This window comes from Heterodontus francisci, chromosome 6 (genome assembly GCF_036365525.1).
Source record: "Heterodontus francisci isolate sHetFra1 chromosome 6, sHetFra1.hap1, whole genome shotgun sequence".
Taxonomy (NCBI): domain Eukaryota; kingdom Metazoa; phylum Chordata; class Chondrichthyes; order Heterodontiformes; family Heterodontidae; genus Heterodontus; species Heterodontus francisci.
Genome location: NC_090376.1, coordinates 38,374,867 through 38,402,147, shown reverse-complemented (window position 1 = coordinate 38,402,147; position 27,281 = coordinate 38,374,867). Strand labels below are relative to the sequence as shown.

The 27,281-nt window shown below is 46.1% G+C and overlaps 1 protein-coding gene across 9 annotated transcripts in view; it reads right to left on the bottom strand.

Moving 5' to 3' along the window:
* The window catches only part of stard13b (StAR related lipid transfer domain containing 13b), a 617,921-nt gene that overhangs the window by 52,559 nt on the left and 538,081 nt on the right, over window positions 1–27,281 (bottom strand). For all 9 annotated transcript variants that reach the window (XM_068033490.1, XM_068033491.1, XM_068033489.1 and 6 more), the window contains 2 exons: window positions 17,312–17,393; window positions 48–111 (listed from right to left, as the gene is read on the bottom strand). In XM_068033490.1, the coding sequence (XP_067889591.1) occupies window positions 48–111; window positions 17,312–17,393 (146 nt within the window). The remainder of the gene's footprint in view (window positions 1–47; window positions 112–17,311; window positions 17,394–27,281) is intronic.

Below are 27,281 nucleotides of genomic sequence, written 5' to 3'. Positions count from 1 at the left end.
ACATTGCCAGAAGCTACACGTGCAAGTAGAAAATTATATGTCCTCACTTTTTTCTTGGGAAAGTTGACGTCTATTTTCAGAGAGGTGCACTTGTTCAGAGTATTCAGTCGCCTGGAAATAAACCAAAATCCAATATATTAGAATTCCAATTTGACTTGCAATTAACCTCAGCTATTGACAGTCTAACGATGGGACTCGAAAACATTTCAATGCAAATAATTGCTATTCTTAACTGAAAGATACATCATTCCCTTTTTTTTTATAAAGTAAAATAATGAAGTCCAGGAAAATCCTCAGCTGGACAAATAACATTTTAGGCTACAGGCTGCTACAGTCCATATCACAGGTTTCCTTGATAAGCCAGTCAGATCAGCTGGCACCATTGCTGCAAATGGAACTGCTAAATGTAGATTGTTCTTTCTGCAGTCTGCATGGTTACCATGTTGCCTAACTCGGTCAGCCTAGCCAATTTACTGGGTGTGTACTGAGTGACAATGGTGTCTTACACTGTGTGATAAACATTATAAGTGATAAACTGATGAGTTCCTCCTTTCCATACTTCTCATACACATTGATGTCATCACAGCGCACTCTTTACACCCCATACAATATGAATCTTCTGACCACTATAAGCTAGTTAATGGGCTTGAGTAAACATTGCAGCTGTATGCAGCCACACCTCCTGAGAACTCATCACAAGGACATTTATAGTTGCTTTTGAAATATGTTTAATATCAATTTGCATTCAGGCTGTTCTGCTTAACTTGGTGCACCTTCAAGTCAATATCAGAGTCTAACTAGATCTGCTTATTTTAAGAAAAGGAAGAAAAGGATGAAAAGGGTAGATGCTGATCCACTATGAACTACATACTCACCACTGAACACTATTGCAACTGCTGTTACAAACCTCACCTTGATTACACTATGGCTCTGTACTTAGGTCTGACTTCTTTGGCCTCCTTGTCTCGGGAGACAATGGGTGAGCACCTGGAGGTGGTCAGTGGTTTGTGGAGCAGCGCCTGGAGTGGCTATAAAGGCCAATACTAGAGTGACAGACTCTTCCACAGGCGCTGCAGAAAAAATTGGTTGTCGGGGCTGTTACACAGTTGGCTCTCCCCTTGCACTTCTGTCCTTTTTCCAGCTAACTGCTAAGTCTCTTTGACTCGCCACTCTTTAGCCCCGCCTTTTTGGCTGCCCACCAGCTCTGGCGATCGCTGGCAACTGACTCCCACGACTTGTGATCAATGTTATAGGACTTCATGTCGCGTTTGCAGATGTCTTTAAAGCGGAGACATGGACGACCGGTAGGTCTGATACCAGTGGCGAGCTTGCTGTACAATGTGTCCTTGGGGATCCTGCCATCTTCCATGCAGCTCACATGGCCAAGCCACCTCAAGCGCCGCTGAGTCAGTAGTGTGTATAAGCTGGGGATGTTGGCCGCCTCGAGGACTTCCATGTTGGAGATGCGGTCCTGCCACCTGATGCCAAGGATTCTCCGGAGGCAGTGAAGATGGAATGAATTGAGACATCGCTCTTGGCTGACATACGTTGTCCAGGCCTCGCTGTCGTAGAGCAAGGTACTGAGGACACAGGCTTGATACACTCGGACTTTGGTGTTCCGTGTCAGTGCGCCATTTTCCCACACTCTCTTGGCCAGTCTGGACATAGCAGTGGAAGCCTTTCCCATGCGCTTGTTGATTTCTGCATCGAGAGACAGGTTACTGGTGATAGTTGAGCCTACATAGGTGAACTCTTGAACCACTTCCAGAGCGTGGTCGCCGATAGGTCTGACTGTGCTATACAATACTACAGATGCAAAGCCCATGAGGTAAGCACTGGTGGTGGGAAGCTGTTCTCTTCCTCAAGTTTCTCATTCCTTTCTTCATCGTCCCCTCCACAGTTTGCTCCCCTGGAAGCTCCAAAGCAAACTCCCCTTAGTATTGTAAGATTGTGGAGCATGCAGCAAACGATTCTGAATCTTGATGATCTCTCTAGATGGACTAAATGACTCAGTCTGACCTGTCCAGAGGGTGGCACTGGGTTTAGGATGCCAATGGTTTGTTCAATCATACCTTTTGTTGCTGCATGGCTCTGATTTTATAGCTCCTGCCAATATACCAGTTGGTGAGGAATATCCTTTTCTTCCCCAGCAGCCTCCCTACTGTGGCTCAGTTGGAAGCACTTTTGCCTTTGCATCATAAGGTTCTCTGTTCAAGTCTCATTCCAGGGCTTGAGCACAAAAAAAAAAAATCAAGGCTGAAACTCCAGTGCAACACTGATGGAGTGCTGCACTGTTGGAGTTGCCAACTTTCGATGAGATGTAAACCGAGGCCCCATCTGCTTGCTGAGTTGGATGTAAATGATCCCATGGCACTATTTTGAAGAAGGGCAGGGGAGATATCCCCAGTACCGTGACCAATATTTATCCCTCAACATCAACATCACAAAAAAAAAAATGGTCATATCACATTGCTGTTTGTGGGAGTTTGCAGTGCGCATACTGGCTGCCATGATTCCTGCATTACAACAGTGACTACACTTCAAAAAAGTACTTCATCTGCTGTAAAGTGCTTTGAGATGTCCAATGGTCATGAAAGGCACCATATAAATGCAAGTCTTTTTTTCATTTACTGCTCAATAGCCTGGGTGGAATGGAGAAGGTACTGAGGATTGGCACAGTAATGAAAGGTTCATGACCACTACCAGAACATCGGCACAAACATACATCACTTAGAATTATAGAATGGCTACAGCACAGGAGGCCATTCAGCCCATCGTGTCTGAGCCAGCTCTCTGCAAGAGCTACTCAGCTAGTCCCACTTCCCTGCCTTTACCCCATAGCTCTGCAAATTTTTTCCTCTTCAGATAATTATCCAATTCTCCTTTGAATCTACCTCCACTGTACTCTCAGGCAGTGTATTCCAGATCTTAATGACTCGCTGCATAAAAAAAGCTTTTCCTTATGTCACCTCTGGTTCTTTTGCAATCACCTTAAATCAATGTCCTTTGGTTCTCGACCCTTCCACCAATGGGAACAGTTTCTCCCCATCTACTCTGTCTAGACCTCTCATGATTATGAACACCTCCATCACATCTCCTCTCAACCTTCTATTCTCCAAGAAAACAGTCCCAACTTCCAGACTATGTAACTGAAGTCTCTCACCCCTGGAACCACTCTCGTAAATCTTTTCTGCACCCTCACCAATGCCTTCACATCATTGCTAAAGTACAGTGCCCAGAACTGGACACAATACTCGAGTTGAGGACGAACCAGTATTTTTATAAAGGTTTATCATAACTTCCTTGCTTTTGTACTCTATGTCTCTATTTATAAAGCCCAGGATCCCATATGCCTTATTAACTGCTTTATGAACCTGTTCTGTCACCTTCAACGATTTGTACACATATAACCCCAGGTCACTCTGCTCCTGCACCCCCTTTAGAATTGTATCCTTTATTTTATATTGCCTTTCCTCATTCTTCCAACCAAAATGAATCACTTAACAGTTCTCTGTATTAAATTTCATCCACCAGCCTATCTGTGTCCTCTTGAAGTTCATCACTATCCTCCACACAGTTCACAATAGTGTCATTTGCAAATTTTGAAATTGTGCCCAGCACATCCAAGTCTAGGTCATTAATATAAAACATGAAAAGCAGTGGTCCTAAAAACCCCTGATATACCGTCCTCCAGTCTGGAAAAGAACCATTCACCACCACTGCTCTCTTTCCTGTCAGTCAACTTCATATCCATGTTGCCATTGTCCCTTTCATTCCATGGGCATCAACTTTGCTGACAAGCCTACTATGTGACATTTGATCAAATGTCCTTTGGCAGTCCATGTACACCACATCAACCACATTACCCTCATCAACCTTCTGTTACTTCATTGAAAAACTCAATCGAATTAGTTAAACACGATTTGTCACTAACAAATCCATACTGGCTTGCCTTAATTAATCTACACTTTTAAAAAAATTCTTCCACAGGATGCGGGCGTTGCTGAATGGTTAAGGTGGTGGATGGTTAACAATGAAGTAGGCTATTTTTACTGGGCCATTGGAAATTATTACATCACACTCCTGACTTATGCTTTGTAGATGGTGGACAGGCTTTGGGGAGTCAGGACATGAGTTACACACCACAGAATTCCCAGCCTCTGCCTGCTCTTGTAGCCACAGTATTTATATGGCTGGTCCAGTTAAGTTTCTGGTCAATGGTAACCCCCCAGAATGTTGTAAGTGAGGGTTTCAGCGATGGTAATGCCATTGAATGTCAAGGGGAGATGGTTAGATTCTCTCTTTTGTTGTATATGGTCATTGCCTAGTGCTTGTGTGGCAGGAAAGTCACTTGCCATTTATCAGCCAAAGCCTGAGCGTTATCCATGTCTTGCTGCATGCGGGCACAGATTGCTTCAGTATCTGAGGAGTTGTGAATGATACTGAACACTGTGCAATCATCAGCGAACATCCTCTCTTCTGACCTTATGTTGAAGGGAAGGTCATTGATGAAACAGCTGAAGATGATTGCGCCAAGGACATTGCCCTGCGAAACTCCTGCAGCAATGTCCTGGGGCTGAGATGGCATCCAACAACCACAATCATCTGCCTTTGTGCTAGGTGTGACTCCAACCAGCAGAGAGTTTTCCCCCCCAACTCCCAACGACTTCAGTTTTGCTTGGGCTCCTTGATGCCATACTCAGCCAAATGCTGCTTTGATGTCAAGGGCAGTCTCTCTCACCCCACCTGTCCAAGTGAATGCTAATTTTCTCCTGGATTATTGTTTCTAGCTTTTCCACCACCAAGGTTAAACTGACTGGCTGGTAGTTGCTGGATTTATCCTTATACCCTTTTTTGAACAAGGGTGCAACATTTACAGTTCTCCAGTCCTCTGGCAGCAGCCCCCACCCTCCCTCGCGTATCAGGAGGATTGGAAGATAATGGCCACTACCTCTGCAATTTCCACCCTTACTTCCCTCAGCATCCTTGTATGTGACCCATCCAGCCCTGGTGATGTATCAACTTCAAATACAGCCAGTCCATCTAACACCTCCTCTTTAGCAATTTTTAGCCCATCCAGTATTTCAACTATCTCCTCTTTCACAATGACTTGGGCAGCATCGTTTTCCTTGGTAAAGACAGATGCAAAGTACTGATTTAGCACCTCAGCCATGCTCTCTGCCTCAATATTTAGATCCCCTTTTTGGTCCTTAATCAGCTCCACCCCTCCTCATACTACTCTTGTACTGTTCATATGCCTACAGAAGACATTTGGTTTCCATTTTATGTGAACTGCCAGTCACTTCTCAAACTCTCTTTCCCTCTTGTATTTCTTTTTTCACTTCCCCTCACATCTTTCTATATTCAGCCTGGTTCTCACTTGTATTATCAACCTGGCATCTGTTATACGAACCCTTTTTCTGCTTCATCTTACTCTCTATCTCTTGCCATCCAGGGACCTCTGGCTTTGTTTGCTGTGCCTTACCCCCTCATGGAAATGTACCTCGATTGTACCTGAACCATCTCCTCTTTAAAGGCAGCCCATTGTTCCATTACAGTTTTGCCTGATAATCTTTGATTCTAATTTAATGACATGAAGTCCTATGACATTGATCACAAGTCGTGGGAGTCAGTTGCCAGCGATCGCCAGAGCTGGCGGGCAACCATAAAGGCGGGGCTAAAGAGTGGTGAGTCGAAGAGACTTAGCAGTTGGCAGGGAAAAAGACAGAAGCGCAAGGAGAGAGCCAACTGTGTAACAGCCCTGACAACCAATTTTATCTGCAGCACCTGTGGAAGAGTCTGTCACTCTGGAGTTGGCCTTTATAGCCACTCCAGGCGCTGCTCCACAAACCACTGACCTCCTCCAGGCACTTATCCATTGTCTCTCGAGACAAGGAGGCCAAAGAAGAATTTACCTGGGCCAGATCTCTTCGCACCCCATTGAAACTGGCAGTGGTCACAAACAAGTTCAACAGACAGCAATTAGAAGCCCATTCCTATTGGGGAAAAACAACTCTTGGGGTGAATTGTCAGGGCCACCCCAAAGTCAGGAACATAGGCAAGGGGCCCCGAAAATTCTGGTCCCGTATGGCGTGCCAATTCCAAGGCGCCGATCCCGGTGCAAGCAATAATCCCCAGTTCGGGGGCAGGGTGGGACAGGAATCTCGCTCTTCTCCCAATTGAGGCCAATTAAAACAGTTAAAAAGCTCATTAAGAGCTTGTAAGGGTTTGAAGTTCTAATTTTTAAAAGGGCCAGACAGATTACCCGTGCCTTCAGAAACAGATCATCTGAGGGGAGCTGGGTACAGAGTGGGGAGCCATCAGAGGGTCCGCAGGAGACTGGGCACTTGGTAAGCTGATCCCTTGGTGCTGCACAGGTGTCAGGGAGAATGGGAACTCAGCACCCAGGATTTGAACAATGTCAGCACCACCCTGGCATTGCAGGGGAAGAAGAGCAGAGGACAAGGCTGCCAAGGACGACTGGACAACCCCCGGCCCAAAAGGAAGGCTCCAGATGGCAATGGGGGCACAGCTCTCAGATTTTGGGCCCAGTGGTGATGAAGGGCAACACCCTTCACAGGAAGGGCAGAACCATGGACGTCAGGAGGGCATGGGACAGGAAAGAGGGCCAGGAAGACAATGGAGGCCGAACTCTCAATATAGGATCCAATGCCCAAGATGGAGCCACCTGAAGTTGACATAAGAACATAAGAAACAGGAGCAGGAGTAGACCATACAGCCCATCGAGCCTGCTCCATCATTCAATATGATCATGGCTGATCTTCAGCTTCAACTCCACTTTCCCGCCCGCTCCCCTTACCCCTAGATTCCCCGAGACCAAAAGTCTGTCTATCTCAGCCTTAAATATATTCAATGATGGAGCATCCACAATCCTCTGGGGTAGAGAATTCCAAAGATTCACAACCTTTTGAGTGAAGAAGTTTCTCCTCATCTCAGTCCTAAATGATCAGCTCCTTATCCTGAGACTTTGCCTCAGTGTTCTAGATTCCCCAATCAGGGGAAACAATCTCAGTGTCTACCCTGTTAAGCCCCTTCAGAATCTTGTATCTTTCAATTATATCACCTCTCATTCTTCTAAACTCCAGATTCTCGGCCCAATTTACTCAGCCTCTCATCATAGGACAATCCCCTCATCCCAGGGACCAATCTAGTGAAACATCGCTGTACTTCCCCCAATTGCAAGTATATCTTTCCTTAAACATGGAGACCAAAACTACATACAGTGTTCCAGGTGTGGTTTCACTAAAGCCCTGTACAATTGTCGCAAGATCTCTTTATTCTTGTACTTCAATCCCCTTGCAATAAAAGTCAACATGCCATTTACCTTCCTAATTGCTTACCGTATCTGCATTCTAACTTTCTGTGTTAATGTGAAGCATATCCAAATTTCTACCAGTGCCTTTTTTGATCACAAATTTCACATATAACATTTCAGGAATGTTAACAGCTTTGGCTACATAGTATTTTGAACAAAGAAGTCAAAAGGGAGTCCTACAAAAAGTCGATTGCACACTTAAGCCTGCACATTTCAAACTCTCTAGAAGCTTCTTGTTAAAAATCACAGGAGAACTCAACTCTCATAGGCCATACTAAAGCTCAAATCGGGCCAATACAAAAGCTCCTTTCTTGCTTCCTTCTTACTTTTTTTTTATTGCTTCAGGGATGTGGGCATCGCTGGCTAAGCCAGCATTTATTGCCCATCCCTAATTGCCCTTGAGAAGCTGGTGGTGAGCTACCTTCCTGAACCGCTGCAGTCCATGTGGGGTAGGTATACCCACAGTGCTGTTAGGAAGGGAGTTCCAGGATTTTGACCCAGTGACAGTGAAGGAACGTCGATATAGTTCCAAGTCAGGATGGTGTGTGACTTGGAGGGGAACTTGCAGGTGGTGATGTTCCCATGCATTTGCTGCCCTTGTCCTTCTAGTTGGTAGAGGTCACGGGTTTGGAAGGTGCTGTCTAAGGAGCCTTGGTGCATTGCTGCAGTGCATCTTGTAGATGGTACACACTGCTGCCACTGTCCGTCGATGGTGGAGGGAGTGAATGTTTGTAGATGGGGTGCCAATCAAGCGGGCTGCTTTGTCCTGGATGATGTCAAGCTTCTTGAGTGTTGTTGGATCTGCAACCATCCAGGCAAGTGAAGCGTATTCCATCACACTCCTGACTTGTGCCTTGTAGATGGTGGACAGGCTTTGGGGAGTCAGGAGGTGAGTTACTCGCCTCAGGATTCCTAGCCTCTGACCTGCTCTTGGAGCCACGGTATTTATATGGATACTCCAGTTCAGTTTCTGGTCAGTGGTAGCCCCTAGGATGTTGATAGTGGGGGATTCAACGATGGTAATGCCATTGAATGTCATGGGGAGATGATTCTCTCTTTTTGGAGATGGTCATTGCCTGGCACTTGTGTGGTGTGAATGTTACTTGCCACTTATCAGCCCAAGCCTGGATATTTCTACACAGACTGCTTCAGTATCTGAGGAGTCACGAATGGTGCTGAACATTGTGCAATCATCAGCGAACATCCCCACTTCTGACCTTATGATTGAAGGAAGGTCATTGATGAAGCAGCTGAAGATGGTTGGGCCTAGGACACTACCCTGAGGAACTCCTGCAGTCATGTCCTGGAGCTCAAATGATTGACCTCCAACAACCACAACCATCTTCCTTTGTGCTAGGTATGACTCCAGCCAGCAGAGGGTTTTCCCCCTGATTCCCATTGACTTCAGTTTTGCTCGGGCTCCTTGTTGCCATACTCGGTCAAATGCTGCCTTGATGTCAAGGGCAGTCACTCTCACCTCACCTCTTGAGTTCAGCTCTTTTGTCCATGTTTGAACCAAGGCTGTAATGAGGTCAGGAGCTGAGTGGCCCTGGCGGAACCCAAACTGAGTGTCACTGAGCAGGTTATTGCGAAGCAAGTGCCGCTTGATGGCACTGTTGATGACACCTTCCATCACTTTACTGATGATTGAGAGTAGGCTAATGGGGTGGTAATTGGCCAGGTTGGACTTGTCCTGCTTTTTGTGTACAGGACATACCTGGGCAATTTTCCACATTGCAGGGTAGATGCCAGTGATCCTCAATAGTGAAGACCTATGCAAAATATGTGTTCAATTCATCTGCCATCTCATTATCCATTATTAATTTCCAAGACTCACTTTTTATAGGACCAATGTTCACTTTGTTAACTCTTTTTTAAAAATATTCCCCACCTAATGTGACATTTATTTCATTTCCCACCACCTGCTATCATGGCCGGAATTTTACGCCACCCCAACGAACGGGATGGTGGCAGGGAGTGGCGTAAAATGGAGCGGGAGGCTCTGGGAGGCCTTCCCGATCCGCTCCCGCCTCCACCCCAATTTACGTAGGGCGGAGGGGGTGGGCGATAAACAGGACGCCCGCCCCAGGCCAATAAAGGTCCTTAAGTTGCCAATTAACAGCCACTTAAGGGTCTTCGCCCGCCTCCACGCGATTTTAACCTGTGGCAAGCGGGCCTCCTGGAGCCAGAAAAGGCCGCCCAGTAAAAGCTGGTGGCAGGTAGGTAGCTGGTGCTAGTATCACCCTGCCTCTGGCACGATTGCTGAGGCAGGAACACCGCCTGGGAGCCTCCTAATGCAAGATTTTCTAAAACTCCACCTCCCCCCGACTCAACCCCATCTATCGGCACGACGGACAACGTTCCGACCAAGGATGAGAATTTTAATATTGATATTTTGCTGGACCAGGAGCCAATGTCGGCCACTGAACACTGGGATGATAGGTGAATGGTATTTGGTGTGTCTTAGGATATGGCAGCAGAGTTGTGGATGATCTAAATCAGGGTTGTCCAACCATTTCACGTGGGGGCCACATTACCATTTTTGTCTTACATTTGGGGGGACCAGTGAGAGAAATTCGGAAAGAAAAAGGCATGAACAATTTATTTAACTATTAATCAAAACAGCATCCAATGTACATTTTTGTGAAGAAGCTTTAAATGAGAAGACTAATTTATTGACTTCTTTCTCTTCACTACGTTGGACACTGATTTTGAGAGAAACTTGGCATTTTTTTGCTTGCATGATTAGTCAATGTTTGCCTGCACACTTCTTGTAGCAATGCAGAGTATTTCAGATGGATGTCATTCTGTCAGGAGTGATCTTGATCACTCTCTCTCCCTCTCTCTCTGCATCTGTCCCCCTTTCTCTCTCTTGCTGTCTGTCCCCCCTTTCTCCCCCTCTCTGGGCTGGATTTTACAGCCCCTCCCGACATCGGGGGTTGTGGTGGGGGGGCAGGGGCCAGAAAATGCCTCCGGCAGAGGCCCGCCACGGGCCTTGATGTCAGGAAGGCCCGGCCCGACACTGCCGGCGGCAGCGAGGCCTTGTGGTGGCTCTCCCCCCACCCCCCTTGGAGGTCCAAGACAAAACACTGGTGGAGAGTGGGGAGCAGGTAAGTTTCTCTGTGCGGGTTGGGGGGGGCGTGTGGAAGGGGAGTGGGGTAAAATTAATTTCATTGGTCTGGGGGTGGTGGGAATGGATAAAGTTTAAAACTGATGAACTTTGGTGAGGGGGGGGTGGTGGTGAAGGTCGGGAATACAAGCTAAGTGTTTTGGATGGGGAAGACGGCAACCTTCTAAGTCTTATTGGGGGGGGTGGTGGGAGAGGGTCAAGAAAGATTTCTTTCAATTTTTACAAACACTATTTTTAAAAATTTAAATTGTAATGTAGGGCTTGTAGCCCTCTAAAAATGGCGGAGGCGCCTACGCAATGGTGCCTGATGCGGTTGCCGGGGACAGACCGCCCGCCCCTGCCACGTCATTGGGGGTGGAGGGGGCGGTCCAACCCAGCCATCTAAATGAGCTGCCGCGTTTAATATCATGGTGGCTCCGCGAAGCTTGGCCCACCATTGTCTACGGCCGCTGCCAATTGCTCTGGCGACAACATAAACCAGCCCTATCTCTCTCTCTCTCTGTCTCCCCTACCTCTCTGTCTCCCGCCCTCTCTCTCTCTGTCTCCCCTACCTCTCTGTCTCCCCCCCGCTCTCTCTCTATGTTCCTGTCACCCCATTCTCTGCCCACTCTCTCTCTGTCTCTACCCCCGGCTCTCTCTCTCTGTCTGTCTCCCTCTTCCGCTTTCTCTCTCTCTCTCTCTCTGTCTCTGTCTCTTCCCCTCCTCTCTCTCTGTCTCTCCCCCGGCTCTCTCTCTGTCTCTCTCTGTCTGTCTCCCTCCTCCGCTTTCTCTCTCTCTCTCTCTCTCTGTCTCCCTCTCCCGATCTCTGTCTCTCTCTCTGTCTCTGTCTCTTCCCCTCCTCTCTCTCTGTCTCTCTGTCTCTCCCCCCGGCTCTCTCTCTCTCTGTCTGTCTCCCTCTTCCGCTTTCTCTCTCTCTCTCTCTCTCTGTCTCTGTCTCTTCCCCTCCTCTCTCTCTGTCTCTCCCCCGGCTCTCTCTCTCTCTCTCTCTGTCTGTCTGTCTCCCTCCTCCGCTTTCTCTCTCTCTCTCTGTCTCCCTCTCCCGATCTCTGTCTCTCTCTCTGTCTCTGTCTCTCCCCCGCTGCGCTCTCTCTCTGTATCTCCCTCACTCTCTCTCCCCCCTCTCTCTGTGTCTCCCCCCCTCCTTTGTCTCTCCCCCCCTCTCTCTGTCTCTTCCCCCTTCCCCCCCCCCGCCCCCACTCTCTCTCTGTCTCGCCCCCACTCTCTCTCCCCCTATCTTGCCCCCACTCTCTCTCTCTCTGTCTCTCCCCCGCTCTCTCTCCCCCTCTCTCTCTCTCTGTCTCTCCCCCTCTGTCTTTCCCTTTCTCTGTCTCTCCCCCACTCTCTCTCTCTGTCTGTCTCACCCCCACTCTCTCTGTCTCTGTCTCGCCCCCACTCTCTCTGTCTCTCTCTGCCTCTGTCTCACCCCCACTCTCTCTCTCTCTGCCTCTGTCTCGCCCCCACTCTCTCTCTCTCTGCCTCTGTCTGTCTCTGTCTCGCCCCCACTCTCTCTCTCTCTGCCTCTGTCTCGCCCCCACTCCCTCTCTCTGCCTCTGTCTCGCCCCCACTCTCTCTCTCTCTGCCTCTGTCTTGCCCCCACTCTCTCTCTCTCTGCCTCTGTCTCGCCCCCACTCTCTCTCTCTCTGCCTCTGTCTGTCTCTGTCTCGCCCCCACTCTCTCTCTCTCTGCCTCTGTCTCGCCCCTACTCTCTCTCTCTCTGCCTCTGTCTCGCCCCCACTCTCTCTCTCTCTGTCTGCCTCCCCTTTCTCTCTCTCTCTCCCTGTCTGTCCCCCCTTTCTCTCTCTCTCTCTCTCTCGTTTGTCCCCTTTCTCTCCCTGTCTGTCCCCCTTTCTCTCTCTCCCTCTCTCCCTGTCTGTCCCCCAATCTGTCTCTCTCTCTCCCCGTTTGTCCCCCTTTCTCTCTCTCTCTCTCTCTCTCCCTGTCTGTCCCCCTTTCTCTCTCTCTCCCTGTCTGTCCCCCTTTCTCTCTCTCTCCTCGTTTGTCCCCTTTCTCTCCCTGTCTGTCCCCCTTTCCCTCTCTCCCTGTCTGTCCCCCTTTCTCTCTCTCCCTGTCTCCCCGTCTGTCCCCCAATCTGTCTCTGTCTCTCTCTCTCTCTGTCCCCCTTTCTCTCTCTCTCTCTCTCTGTCCCCCTTTCTCTCTCTCTCTCTCTCTGTCTGTCCCCCTTTCTCTCTCTCTTCTCGTTTGTCCCCTTTCTCTCCCTGTCTGTCCCCCTTTCTCTCTCTCCCTGTCTGTCCCCCTTTCTCTCTCTCCCTGTCTGTCCCCCAATCTGTCTCTCTCTCTCCCCATTTGTCCCCCTTTCTCTCTCTCTCTCTCTCTCTCTCTCCCCATTTGTCCCCCTTTCTCTCTCTCCCTCCCTATTTGCCCCCTTTTCTCTCTCTCTCCCTGTCTGTCCCCTTTTCTCTCTCTCTCTCTCTCTCCCTGTATGTCCCCCTTTCTCTCTCTCTCAGTTATAGAGAACGGGAACGCTCAGCAGAGAGTTGGCAAGTTTTTTTTAAACCTCATGTCAGATTCACAGCCGACAGGTCCTGACATCAGGAACAGCCATTTCCCAACTTCAGACAGGTTCGGGGTTTTCCAGCAGGCTTTTAAAAAACCCTGTCAGCTGCGAAATTGACGAGATTTATTTTTTAAAGCCGGTCTGCAAGAAGAAGCCAATGGGAATTTTATCATCTCCAGTCACAGACCACTGGTGAGGGCGAGGAACAGCCCCATTACAGTTTACATCTGTGGGCTGGATGGAAATCTTTGGCGGGCTGGATCCCAGCCCGTGGGCCGCACGTTGGACAACCCTGATCTAAGTTTATGGAGGGTGGAAAATGGAAGTCTGGCCAGGGGAGCATTGGAAAAGTTGTGTCTAGAGGGAACAAAAGCATGGGGATATGGGGACAGTTTTGTGCTGCAGCCTAATGCCCATTAGAATCTGGATTGAGATCTCATTTCACACAGGATCCTTACAACCAGCAGAAAGAAAACTTTCAGCCCATCAGTCTGGGTTGCATTTAAATCAGAGTCCCAGGGTTGAAGGACCATTGTTGAACAAACAGTTCCATTCACCCAAAGCCTTGTTGTAACAAATACTGGTACAGAATACAACAGAGTGTAACAAACCCCAAGTACATCACTAAACAGTGATGCTGTATCTCTGTGTTCCACTTTTGCTCCTACTCATTTCCTATACACCATTCTGAATTTACTGACAGTATGGCAATGCTCTGGCTTACATTTGTTCTGGTAAGTCAGCAGAACACAAATTTAGAAATCTTGAGACAATGGGAGTAATTGTCAACTTCACTGTCTTTACAAAGATTAGGGCTCATGGGATGGGGGTAATATTTTAGCATGGATTTAGGGTCAGTTAATGGACAGAAAACAGAAAGTAGGAATAAATGGGGCACTTTCGGATGGGAGGTTGTAACTAATGGGGTGCCACAAGGATCAGTGCTTAGGCCTCAGCTAGGTACAATTTATATCAATGACTTAGATGAGGGGACTAGTTTATCCAAGTCTATCCAAGTTTACTGGCAGGACAAAGCTAGGTGGGAAAGTAAGCTGTGAGGAGCCACAAAGAGGTGACATAAATAGGTTGAGTGGGCAATAAGGTGGCAGATGGAGTATAATGTGGGGGAATGCAAAATTATCCACTTTAGTAGGTAGAATGGAAAGGCAGAATATTTTTTTTAAAAGGCGAGAGATTAGTAAATGTTGGTATTGAGGGATTTGTGTGTCCTTGTACACAAATCACAGAGGTTTCACATGCAGTTACAGAAAGCAATTTCAGAAGGCAAATGATAAGTTAGCCTTAATTGCAAGGGGGTTGGAGTATAAGACTAAGGAAGTTTTCCTGCAATTATATAGGGCTTTGGTGAGATCACATTTGGAGTACAGGTTTGGTCTCCTTACCTAAGGAAGGATATACTTGCCTTGGAGACAGTGTAACACAAGTTCACTGGAATAATTCCTGGGGTGAGAGGGTGATTGTATGAGGAGAGATTGCATAGAATGGGCCTATACTCTCAAGTTTAGAAGAGAGAGAAGTGAACTCATTGAAATATATAAAATTCTTAAAAGGGCTTAACAGGGTAGGTGCTCAGAAGTTGTTCCTTCTGGCTGAAGAGTCTAGAACGAGGGGTCATTGTTGGAGGATAAGGGGTTGGCCATTTAGGACTAAGAGGAGAAATGTCTTCATTGAGAGTTGTGAATCTTTGTAATTCTTAACCCCAGAGGGCTGTGGATGCCCAGTCATTGAGTATATTGAAGAACATGACTGATAGATTTTTGGACATGGAAGGAATCAAGGGATTATGAGGATTGGATGGGAAAGTAGAGTTGAAACAGATCAGCCATAATTTTATTGAAGGGGCCATATGACATACTCCTGCTCCAATTTCTTATGCAGTTACTTGGCAGGGTGAATTGCTCATTTGTTGTAGTACCCATCTGAATTCCATCCCAAAGGGTGGACAATCCACTTTGCCAAGTTATCGCTGAGGTGAAGTTGAAAATGACCCGCAATGGTTCTTGTATATTTCTGTTTATCCAGGAAAAAAAGACTGCAATGGAGCATGCAGCTATTCCTGTAATCTGACTCTTATGAAGACAGCTCCTGTTTATGTGATTTGGGTGCAATTAAGTACTGTCCTTGCAGGCTATACTTTCCACAGCATTTGAAGTACAGTGTAATGCAGTCTAAACCCACATCATTATTACAAACACATTTGAGGTCCCTCATTTACTCATTATTCTAATGCTCTCCTGGTCAGCCTCCCATTCTCTCCCTTCATATAATTCAGCTCATCAAAAACTATGCTACCCATATCAAAGTCCTGCTCACCCTTTGTCCCTGTCCTCATTAGCGCACATTGACTCCTGGTCACCCAGTGCCTCAAATTTAAAATCATCAGTCTTGTGTAAAAATCTCTCTGTGGCCTTACCTTTGCATATATCTTTAATCTTGCCCATCTCAACAAACCCACGTGACTGTGACCACTTATGTATCTATCCCTCCCTTTGCTTTATCATTGCTGGCCATGTCTTCAGCTGCCACAAGCCCCAAGGTCTGGATTTCCCTCCTTAAACTCCTCCAACTCTATTTCCAAGGCCATCCTTAAACCCACCTCTTTGACCAAGCTTTTGATCATTCCTCCTACCATTTTCTTCTTTGGCTCAGCATCCATTGTTTAAAATTATAAGTCTGTGAAGGTTTTTGGTACTTTTTTCTGCATTAATGGTGTTAAATCAATGCAAGTTGTTGCATCGACATTACAGTGTTATATTCAATAAAGTAATTTATGGTTTTGACAGCACGGTAAAAAAGTATAGTTCACTGCCAATCTGCTTGCCATAGTCCACAAAAGGAAAGCAGATTTACTTCAGCTATCTGCGAGTTGCTGTATTAGCAAAGGAATACTGGGTATAGATATCTATAGCTATCTCCTGCTCGGCTGACAGCCGGTCACATTCAAATGGCAGGAGCCTTTGAAAAGCAAAATCTGAAACAAAGAGAAGGGATCAAAGTGAAAATTCTATTCCAGTTTATTTGCATTTTCTGGTTAATTCCTTCAAAATATTGTATCTTATTTCACTTGATGATGGAATTCTGTGATCATGGACACAGAGGAAGCCGGCAAGGGCATAGCTGCAGACAGCTGTTTGTCATCAACTCAATACACTTTCCATTTCTTTTATTCACAGACTGATGCTGGTAAGGCTGTGTTTATAGCACATCCCTAGTTGTCATGGAAACAGCAGCTGCAATAGCAATTTCATTAGCTCTAACGTTTGAAATGATGTGTGGGAGGATTGTGATTTCAGTGCTAATTATCATCTTGTATTTCTCCAGGGTACTGGGTTCATGATCTGTAGTATACAGAGGAGGGAGAAATCACAGAGAAATCTTCAGAGTGTGGAAACCAGAATGATTTCTACAGCCATGATAAATAAGTCTCCAAAAGGACTGGGTCTTAAAGAGACCATGAATACAATATTATTCACAGTCCCCTCATCATTTCCATGGATGATGACTGATTTGTTTTCTTCAGGTTTTTTTTACTATGGTGATAGAAATTGAATGAACAGCTTGGTGCCTATCACACTTCCTCAAAGTGTTCCCACTCAACCCATTAAACAGCCAGACATTTGTTTGCTTCTGAGGTTCTCAATAAGCACCCCGGAATTTGGACTCTCATTCACTCACAGCACTGCTCTGTTTGTAACTGTGTCTCAACTAATTACTCTGCAGTATAAGACAAATAAAACTCTTATTGATGTTGAACATAAATCATTCCTCGTGACAAAGGCATTATAATCAATCATGGAGATTGATTAGGAAAAAAGCCTGTCTTTTTGCAAGACTCTGGCCTTTAAAAACAAGACAGTGCTTTCAGTCACTTACATCTCTTGAGGTCTATTAACATTTTCTACAAAAAGGCCAAGCAACACATTTTTATGATTTTGTCAGGGACAGGAAGAGAGAGATGTACACTTTATTTCATAAATATTTCAATTATTTCAGAATGTATAATATTGAAGTTTTTATGGAAATATAGTCGCAGAAGACATACTGGTATGATGCCACGAACAAAGGATGTTCCCTACTCAAAGGGACTATCAATCATATGCTGACATAACATATCCACAATATGGATTCATGGATAACAGTCTTCTACATGGCTAATTCTTCAGAAACTGCTTGAAGCCTATTGTGTACATTGGCAAAATAGCATCTGACATTGTGAGTGCAGAATTGTCATTTTATTCAAATTGAGAGACACGTAATATAATCCTATTTCAGTTACAGTTAAAGTGACTATTTGTTTTTCATTTCTTACCTACAAAGTGGTTCCATGAAATCTTTGTCAAGAAAATCATGATCTTTCTTTACAGATGCAATGTCAATTGGGAATTGGGAATCTGCAATAGATCAAAACACCTTAAATTATATATTGGTGCCATATTGTGATAAATAAGCAAAACAAAAGCTTTCTTCAAGATAATAAACAGCACCTTGTTTACATAAAATAAAAACAGAAAATGTCAGAAATATCCAGCAGGTCCCTCAGCATTTGACAAGAGAAAAGACATGCTTCACACCAAACAGTAACCTACTCTTTTTCTTTTATTTTTAACTATTAATAAACCTGTTTATTTCCAACATTTTCTGTTTCTTTTTCAGCCCTCCATCAACTCAGCAGGATCTTTATGCAGCATTCACTTAAAAAGACACTTATATACAAGCTTGAGTGTTATTTTCCAAAGGGAAAGTTAGACAATATCTCACTGGGTGGCCAACGTAATTTTTAGAGCCTTATTCTGTTGGAAGGCAGAGGAGATTTTTAAAAATATAATTTGGTCTAAAGTTTGATCTGAGAGAGCACGAAAAGCTCACGAGAAGGAATTCTATATCTGGCTTTTTGCTATTTAAAATAATTTTACATTTACATTTATGAGACCGTGAAATCAGAGACTAGAGGAAATTTTTAGTTTAAACAGATGAGTCAAAAGTTTCTCGTCATCTTGGAGCTGAAGATATGATATTCAGAGATAAATGTACCGAGCTGCAGAATTTTTTGATAACACCATATAAATGAGTGAGACATCTCCACAATAAACAGTTCCCACATTGGAACTTTTGGCTTACATTTCTCTTCAGTGTTTCCTTTAACATGCTCCACTGTCACAGATTTTAATTCATCAGTAAAATGGTCAACTTAAGGTAATGTAGAACAGAATACTGCTTCAAAAGCCAAGTTTCTGGTGTTGGATAATCAGTTGGATTAATAGCATTTGGTAAATAAAAATAAGGCTTACTGCAAACAGGAAATTAACATTTTAAATCTGCAGAGGAAAATTGACTTGCGTGTATACTATGCTGCTAAATTAAAGAAAGGATAAAAGATTGATGGTCTCCATCTTCAGGCATTCAGTCCTTCCTCAATCAACCAAGACAGTCTGACAATATATATATGCAGGCATTTTTGCTTCATAGATGACACCCTTTTTAGCTAAACAGCTTGAAGTTGTTCATGCAGAATTCATGTTGAAATAAGTTGGTGGGCTAACAGTAATGATATTAGAAACATAGAAAATAGGAGCAGGAGTAGGCCATTCGGCCCTTCGGGCTTGCACTGCCATTCAAAAAAGATCATGGCTGATTGCTTTAATATATTGAATTAGACAATGAACTCCAATCTAGGAGGCCTAAATTTTGATTAACATGTATATTTAATTACAAGGAAGCTTGTAAGTCTTGACCAGGTAATCTAGACAGTGGGAAGGGGGCAGAACTGCCACAGAGGAGTCCTTTGCCACATTACTCAAGTTTACCTCCTGGTAGCTAGGGTAAGGAGTGGGACTAATGATGTCCAGGAAGTAATCAATTGGCTGGTCTGTCCTAATCTCCTGAAAGTGGAGAATGATGCAGAACAAGCAGGTGAACAGCTCCAAAAAATTTCAGAAGTTAAAAACAAAACTTAATGCATTCATATAACAGAGCAAGTAAAATGCAATTTAATTGTACTTTGCGTGTGTGTGTATATGCCAGCCAAGAGCGACGTCTCAATTCATTCCATCTTCGCTGCCTTCGGAGAATACTTGGCATCAGGTGGCAGGACTATATCTCCAACACAGAAGTCCTTGAAGCGGCCAACATCCCCAGCTTATACACACTACTGAGTCAGCGGCGCTTGAGATGGCTTGGCCATGTGAGCCGCATGGAAGATGGCAGGATCCCCAAAGACACATTGTACAGCGAGCTCGCCACTGGTATCAGACCCACCGGCCGTCCAAGTCTCCGTTATAAAGACGTCTGCAAACGCGACATGAAATCGTGTGACATTGATCACAAGTCGTGGGAGTCAGTTGCCAGCATTCGCCAGAGCTGGCGGGCAGCCATAAAGACAGGGCTAAATTGTGGCGAGTCGAAGAGACTTAGTAGTTGGCAGGAAAAAAGACAGAGGCGCAAGGGGAGAGCCAACTGTGCAACAGCCCCAACAAACAAATTTCTCTGCAGCACCTGTGGAAGAGCCTGTCACTCCAGAATTGGCCTTTATAGTCACTCCAGGCGCTGCTTCACAAACCACTGACCACCTCCAGGCGCGTATCCATTGTCTCTCGAGATAAGGAGGCCCAAAAGAAGTATATATATATATTACACATAGTATACATCCACCAGCAGAACACAGGAACCTGCACCATAGGACGTCCCAAACTTAGATACAAAGACATTCTGAAAGCCAATCTCAGAGGCTGTAAGTTAGACCCCAATATATAGGGGAAAAACAACCATGGACAGATTCAAATGGTGAAGTCTCTGTCATCGAGCAATCTCAACATTTGAGGAGGACAGAATCAAGTCCCTACAGGACAAATGAGCACACTGCAAAGCCAGTGCCCTCACCCACCCCTCCAACAGTAATTTTATATGTAATATTTGCAATCGGATCTGCAAATCAAGATTTGGTCCAACATCACATATGAGGAGATGACGCCAACCTAAACAGTGAACAACCAGTCTCCTTGCTGAACACTCATTTGTCAACACAACAGGAGAATCCATCATCATATCAGCAAAAGTATTTTTAGTCTCTTATTATGGATGTAATTTAGACAATTCAATTGGTGCTGCATTAACAGATAATGATCTAATTAGGAGTTGCGAATTGCTGGGCCAGTTGTACCATGCAGTTGGTTGTACCGACAGATCTGTTGCTTTTATATTGGCATTTATCCAGCCCGCAGTCTCGTTGATCCATGATACATTGTCAGACTAGAACTCTGATTTCACAGTGCAAGCACTGGGATCTGGCTTATGTAACCCAAACACAAACAACACAAGTCTAAAAGTGATTAGGCGGAGAACAGATGATGAAATGACAGGAGTGACAATAGTGTGAGACAAATGGAGTCGTGATGAGGGAAATGAGGGAAATAAAATATATATGTGATAACCAGAGGATGTGTGAATAGTTAAAGCAAAATGGTTGAGTTGGGGAGGGAGGGAAGAATGAAAAAAAAAAACTGGCTTTGACCTTAAATACAGCTCCCATTTTTTCTCTAACAGTAGGTATTGTTAATGGGCGTACCAGAGCTTCCAATACACAACATTCCGCACCTCGCAACCAACCCCCTTTTCCACACCGGGGACCAGCTGATTTTTTTAGGGCCTCGTCGGGGACACGTACCTCAGTTCCGTGGCCGTCCTCCTTGTTGCCTCCGATGGCTGGGTGTAGTCCCAGCAGTGGCCACCGCTCCCAGTAGCGCTGCTGGGACTAGGAGCTGCTGGCCTGCTGAAAGCTCCATTAGACAGGACTTTCTGCCTCAAGGAGGTGAAAGTTCCGGCCAAGACCAATTAAGGGCCTGGGGAGCGGAAAATCTCAGCCAGGCTCCCCAGGCCCAGCGAGGCGGGCTCATCACTGACTTTTCAGCCAGTGGGTGGGACCTCCCACCAAGATAAATTCCGGTCATGTGCACAGAGGAAAACCAAAACCTTATCACACCACACATAACAACTCAAATCTTCTCCAAAATGTTAATCCTGCCAGAGGTACCTCAGGCACAGCATTCTACAGAATACCTAACTTGAGAAATACTTAGCCAATGGCTGTGCTATGGTTATATTGTGGAAATGTGGAAACAGTGCATGATAAAATGAAGTGTTAACACATGTCTCACGTATATTTAATAGGCTATATTATCCTGCAAAAAAAAAACTCCTTGAAGCCATTTGTAATACATTTAGTAATAATGATCACATCTTTAAAATGATTCAAAAGAAAATTAAATTCCAGCAACCAAGACTAGTTACTTCTAAATGACCCCGTTGCAAGTATTTATGCAAAAAACAACACTCTTTAATAATCAATGTACTGTGTTAATTCAAGAATGGGGTAAGCTTTCATATTACATTTGATTTGAAATTAAAACAGAAGGTGCCCAATTAGTGCTTTTCTCCCTCACTCAACACAGGGATTCCAGTTCCTGGACGTTATCCCCATGGCCCTTGAAGGATCGATGTCCCTTTGTCACCTGCATGCAAGTGCATGTATGTGGACGTTAGGCAAGGCCAGGAACTTGCTCTGTTGCAATGCCTCCAAAATTACAAAAAGGGTGGCCACTTGGTTGATACTGGAGTGCTATCAGTACCTATGGAACCAGCTCACAGCAAAAACAGTCAGGTGACAAGGCTAAGTGAGGAGAAATAAAGGCTGATCTGATCATTTGGTAACCTATTGCGCATGGGGAAGGGACTCATCCAGACTTGGATGCTCTGCTGATCTCAAGCTGGTCTGGTGAACCCTGCACCATCTGATATACTGAGGGATAGTCATTAAAAGCGTGGCACTCTTATGTTTCAGGGGTCTGGACAAAAACTAACTGCAGAACAGATTCTGTGCCCATGTATAAATCTTCAGTAAAAGCAAAATACCACTGATGCTGGAAATGCAAAATAAAAACTGAAAATGCTGGAAATACTCAGATCAGGCAGCATCTGTGGCGGGAGGAACAGAGTTAATGGGCTGAATTTTAGCAAGCCCACAACGTCGGGCTCTGTGGCGGGGGGGCGGGGGGGGGGGGTGGATGTAGGCTGAAAGATGGTTGCGGCAGAGGTCCGCCACGGAGCTTGACGTGGGAGGGCCCGGCCCGATCCTCCCGGCAGCGATGAGGCTCCGTGTGGCCCCCCAGCTGCTGGGCAACGGGAGCTCAATTTCAGTATTTTAATTAACGTGATGAATAAATTTAAATGAACTTACTTTGAATCTTCAGAGCGGCAGCTGGCACTCCCATGCCTTCAATTCCCCGTCCGGGAAAAGCCAGCGTGACACTGGTGGGGGAGGAAAAGAATAAAGATTTCCAGTGCAGTGGGGGCAGGGGGAAATGGGGTCAAATAAACATAAAGAGTGTAGGGGATGGTGGGAAGGGGTGAACTTTAAACTTTGTGCAGTCTGTGGTGGGGCGGGGGGGCAAGGTCAGATTAAAAGGCAAGTGTTTTTGGGGGCGGCAAATAGTTAATGTAATTGTTATTGGGGGGTGGGAAAGGGGTGTTAGGATTTTATTTGATAAATTTTGGGGGGGGGCTGGCGGTGGGAACTGTATCTTTAAAAGTGTAAATATGCCGGCAGGGCTGGCTGCCCTTTAAAAATGGCACCAGCACCTGCATATAGGCAGCAGGCGTCATTGCTGCCGTCGGACAGCCCGCCCCCTCTACGTGATTGGTGGGGAGAGGGGTGGGGGTGGGCTGGCCTCCCCGGCCATGCGGGAGATCGGGGCGGCTCAAAGACGTGCGGGCTGCCATTTTTTGAGCTCGCCGCTGAGAGCGATGACGGGCTCTTAAAATCCAGCCCAATGGGTGGAATTTTCCCAATTTAGCCCTGGCCAAACAGCGGGACCATTTGCAGTTCACGATCCCACTGACAGCTGAATTGTGCTTTGCTGCCGTTCTTTAACTGAGCCATGGCATTAGCATCCCCCCTCTGGGTTCCCCGGCCAATCAGAGAGGTGATTGGATGAGGCATGCATTCTATCAAGGGCAGGATTTCTAATTTAAAGGGACCACAACGTGGTCTACAATGGCTCACCAGAACACGGATATTTGAAGCTGCAGCAACCACAGGAAGGGAGGGGAGAACTGGGAAGGCTGCGGGATTTAAAAAAAAAAATTCTTTCATGGGATTTGGGTGTTGCCAGCATGGCTAGCATTTGTTGCCCATCCCTAACTGCCCTTGACCCGAGTGGCTTACTAGGCCATTTCAGAGGGCAGTTAAGAGTCAACCACATTGCTGAGAGTCTGGAGTCACATTTAGGCCAGACCAGGTGAGGATGCCAGATTTCCTTCCTTAAAGGACATTAGTGAACCAGATAGGTTTTTATGACAATCAATGATAGTTTCACAGCACCACTGGGGGGTCGGTTAGCTCAGTTGGCTAGATGGCTAGAGTGTGATGTAAAAAGATGCCAACAGCGCGAATTCAATTCCCGTATTAGCTGTGAGTTCATGGAGGCCTGACTCCTCACCTTGCCCCATGCTTGAGGAGTGGTGACCCTCAAGCTATACATCACAACTATCTCTCTGTCATGGGAGAGATGCCTATGGTCCTTTGGGACTATGGCTACAACAACATTACTGAGACTAGCTTTCAATTCCAGACTTTTTAAATTAGTTTACTGAATTTAAATTCCACCACCTGCCACGGTGGGATTTGAACCCATGCTTTGAACCCATGCCCCCAGGGCATTAGCTGGGTCTCCAGATTACTAATCTAGTGACATTACCACTATGCCACCATCTCCCCACACCTTACGGGATCTTATGGGCTGCAATGAGGTGAGGTCTCCCAAGGCAGGGAGAAAGAGGGAAACCTCTCCAACCAAGCAGGCGTGGATGGAAAATTGGCAAGGAAGTCAGGAGCCGAAGGTTGGTCCCTCGAACCTGGAGACAATGCACCAAGAGGATCCAGGACCTCAGGAGAGCGGGAGAGGTGAGTGGCAGAACACTTCCAGGTGCCAAGCTGACTCTGACTTTCACAGCATTCTCCTGCACAGCACTCCTCAATACACCTCGCAGCTACATTCACCTCACATCCCCATCTGACCAACCAACACTCACATTAATGCCCGACAGTCAGTCAAATGTTGTCCTTCCCTCCTTTCCACAAAAGCCATTTTGTACACTCACACTTCTCTGCTTTGTCTCCTTGCAGGAGAAGAGAGCACACAACTTAGTGAGAGGCAGAGACCCAGGGGTGGTTGGTGGGGGAGCAGTGACCCTCCCACGAAAGGCACCTTATCGGCCACTGGCAATCCATGCCCTTCTACTCCACTGGGAAGGAGATCTTGTTCCAGAAGGCTACAGATATCAGCAGCGACCTGCTGTGAGAGCCTGAGCCTCCTGAGGCACAGACATGAGCTCAAACATGTCGAGAGAGCTGATCCCCTATTATGGGATCTTGCCTCGTTGGATCTCGGTATCCATTCTCTCTGCACTGTGGAGGGGCACGTAGCTTAGAAGGAGGAAGCTGGTGCTGTTGCTGCTTCTCCTCTTGTCCCCCATCAGTGGTACAAGGTGGAGCTGGATAAGCTGCTCCCATGTCGTGATGAAGGCTGGTAGTGGGAAAGTGCAATTCAAGGTGAGTGAAGTGCTAAACCGGTACAGTGACTTCCAAGAAATTGGCAGTCACCTGTCCAACAGGGATAGCACTCTCTCAGAGGAGAAGTGTTTTGAACAGCAGCCGCTCACCTGACCATGTCTGCAGTTTCACTGATCAAAGCCTTCCCAGCTTGTTAGTTTCACTGAGGAAGCTCTTCCCACTTTGCACTCACCTCGGTGACCTTGGACAGTTGCTAACAAGTGCCCTGGCTGAAATCCAAAATTGAGTGTTAAAACAGTACTTAACTTGGATTTTTAAGTAGCGTAATTGGTTTCCCGACAGATCCAAGGGAGTTCTCTGCTCACCTCAGAATCCACTCCAGTGAAACTGCAAGAGGACAGGATGTTGTTGGGATCCCGACCATGTCACTTTTAGGGGATTTAACTCCCTTTTCGCCTGCAAAGATGTCTCCCCTTACCTTGGAAAATTTCACCCAATATTTCAGATCGATGATGGGACCTGTAACGCCAATCTGTTTCTCTCTCTACAGGCACTATTTGACCTGCTGACTATTTCCAGCATTTTGTTTTTATTTATTATCCTTTACCAGTCCATGAGGCACCTTGCCTGGTAATAGCTATACTAGAGATAATCCCAATAAACTTTAAATTGGCTCCATAATAAAGATCTCTCCCACAACCCGAAATGTTGGCCTGGATTTTATCCGTCTCTTGGAGACAGGCTGGAAGGCAGGGGCATATAAATGGCATGGGGTGGCGTATCCCGTGTTGTCCCACCCCCATGCCATTTTGTCCACTGCAGGCACCATGGCAGTCCATGAAAGGCTGCCTCCCACCTCTGCCATCATCCCCCACCCCCCGCCCCCAGAGTGGTGATGGCTGCCCCCGCAGCGAGACCACCCCTGGTCTCACCAATCACCCCCCTCCCCCCACCGGGGCCTGTGACTGGCCCCAGCAACCCCAACCCCACTTACCTTGGTCCCAGAGTCTCCTCCATACTCGCTGCTCCAGGCGTCCCGCAGTACTGGCAGTGGCTACCTTTCCCAGTGGTACTGTTGGTACTGCTGACCCTCCGATTTGTCAGCAGCTCTAGGGGTAGGATTTTGTCCCTTAAAGGGACAGTGAGCAGTTAACTGCTTGCCTGTCATTGAATTTGGCCAAGGGTCCAATGGAGGACCAAGCTGGGGTCAGCCCCAGCCTTTCAGCATGTCGCTGGGACCCTCATCGCAGATATAAAATTCAGCCTGTTGAATGGGATGTAATACTATACATTTGCATTATGTATTCATAGAATCATAGAATGGTTGCAGCACAGAAGGAGGCCATTCGGTCCATTGTATCCATCCCCCTGCTCTCCGCGAGAGCACTCACCTAGTCTCACTCCCCTGCCTTTTCCCCATAGCCCTACAAATCTTTTCTCTTCAGATAATTATCCAGTTCTCTTTTGAAGGCCTTGATTAAATCTGCCTGCAGCACATTGTCAGGCAGTGCATTCCAGATCCTAACCACTTGCTGCATATAAAGTTTTTTCTCATGTCGCTGTTGCTTATTTTGTCAATTACCTTAAATCGCTGTCCTCTCGTTCTGGATCCTTCTGCCAATGGGAACAGTTTCTCTCTATCTACTCTGTTCAGACCCCTCATGATTTTAAACACTTCCATCAAATCTCTTATTCTTCTCTTCTCCCAGGGGAACAGACTCAGTTTCTCCAACCTATCCACGTAAATGAAGTTCCTCCTCCCTAGAACCATTATTGTGAATCTTTTCTGCAATCTCTCCAATGCATTAACATCCTTCCTGAAGTGTGGTGCCAGAACTGGACAAAATACCGCAGTTGTCGCCGGCCAGTGTTTTATACAGGTTTATCATAACTTCCTTGTTTTTGTACTCTATGCCCCTATTTATAAAGCCCGGAATCCTGTATCCTTTATTAACTGCTTTCTCAACCTGCCCTGCAACCTTCAATGATTTGTGCACATATACCACCTGGTCCCTCTGCTCCTTTAGTTTATATTGCCTCTCCTTGCTCTTCCTACCAAAATGAATCATTTCACACTTCTCTGCATTAAGTTTCATCTGCCACTTGTCCCATCCATTCCACCAGCCTGTCTATATCCTCTTGAAGTTTATCACTATCCCCCTCACAGTTCACCAAACTTGCAAGTTTTATGTCATCCATGTTGATTTTACAAAGTATACAGCGGGTGTATTTAAGAAAGTTCATAGTATTATATTGCAGTTTACATCAGTTACATTTGTAGACTATTACTGCTAATTTTACATTCAGGGGACTCAGCAATTTAGTTTTGCACAGTCATCAGATAAATGGAGGTCACAAGAAAAAAAAAGGGGTAGTCCAATATTAAACCCATTTCTCACATGGAGAAATATCAATGAAAAGATCCAGCGTGGCAAACTTTTCCTTTTTTTTATTCATTCATTCATGGGATGTGGGCATCACTGGCCAGGCCAGCATTTATTGCCCATCACTAATTGCCCTTGAGAAGGTGGTGGTGAGCTGCCTTCTTGAACCGCTGCAGTCCATGTGGGGTAGGTACACCCACAGTGCTGTTAGGAAGGGAGTTCCAGGATTTTGACCCAGCGACAGTGAAGTAACGGCAATTTAGTTCCAAGTCAGGATGGTGTGTGACTTGGATGGGAACTTGCAGGTGGTGATGTTCCCATGCGTCTGCTGC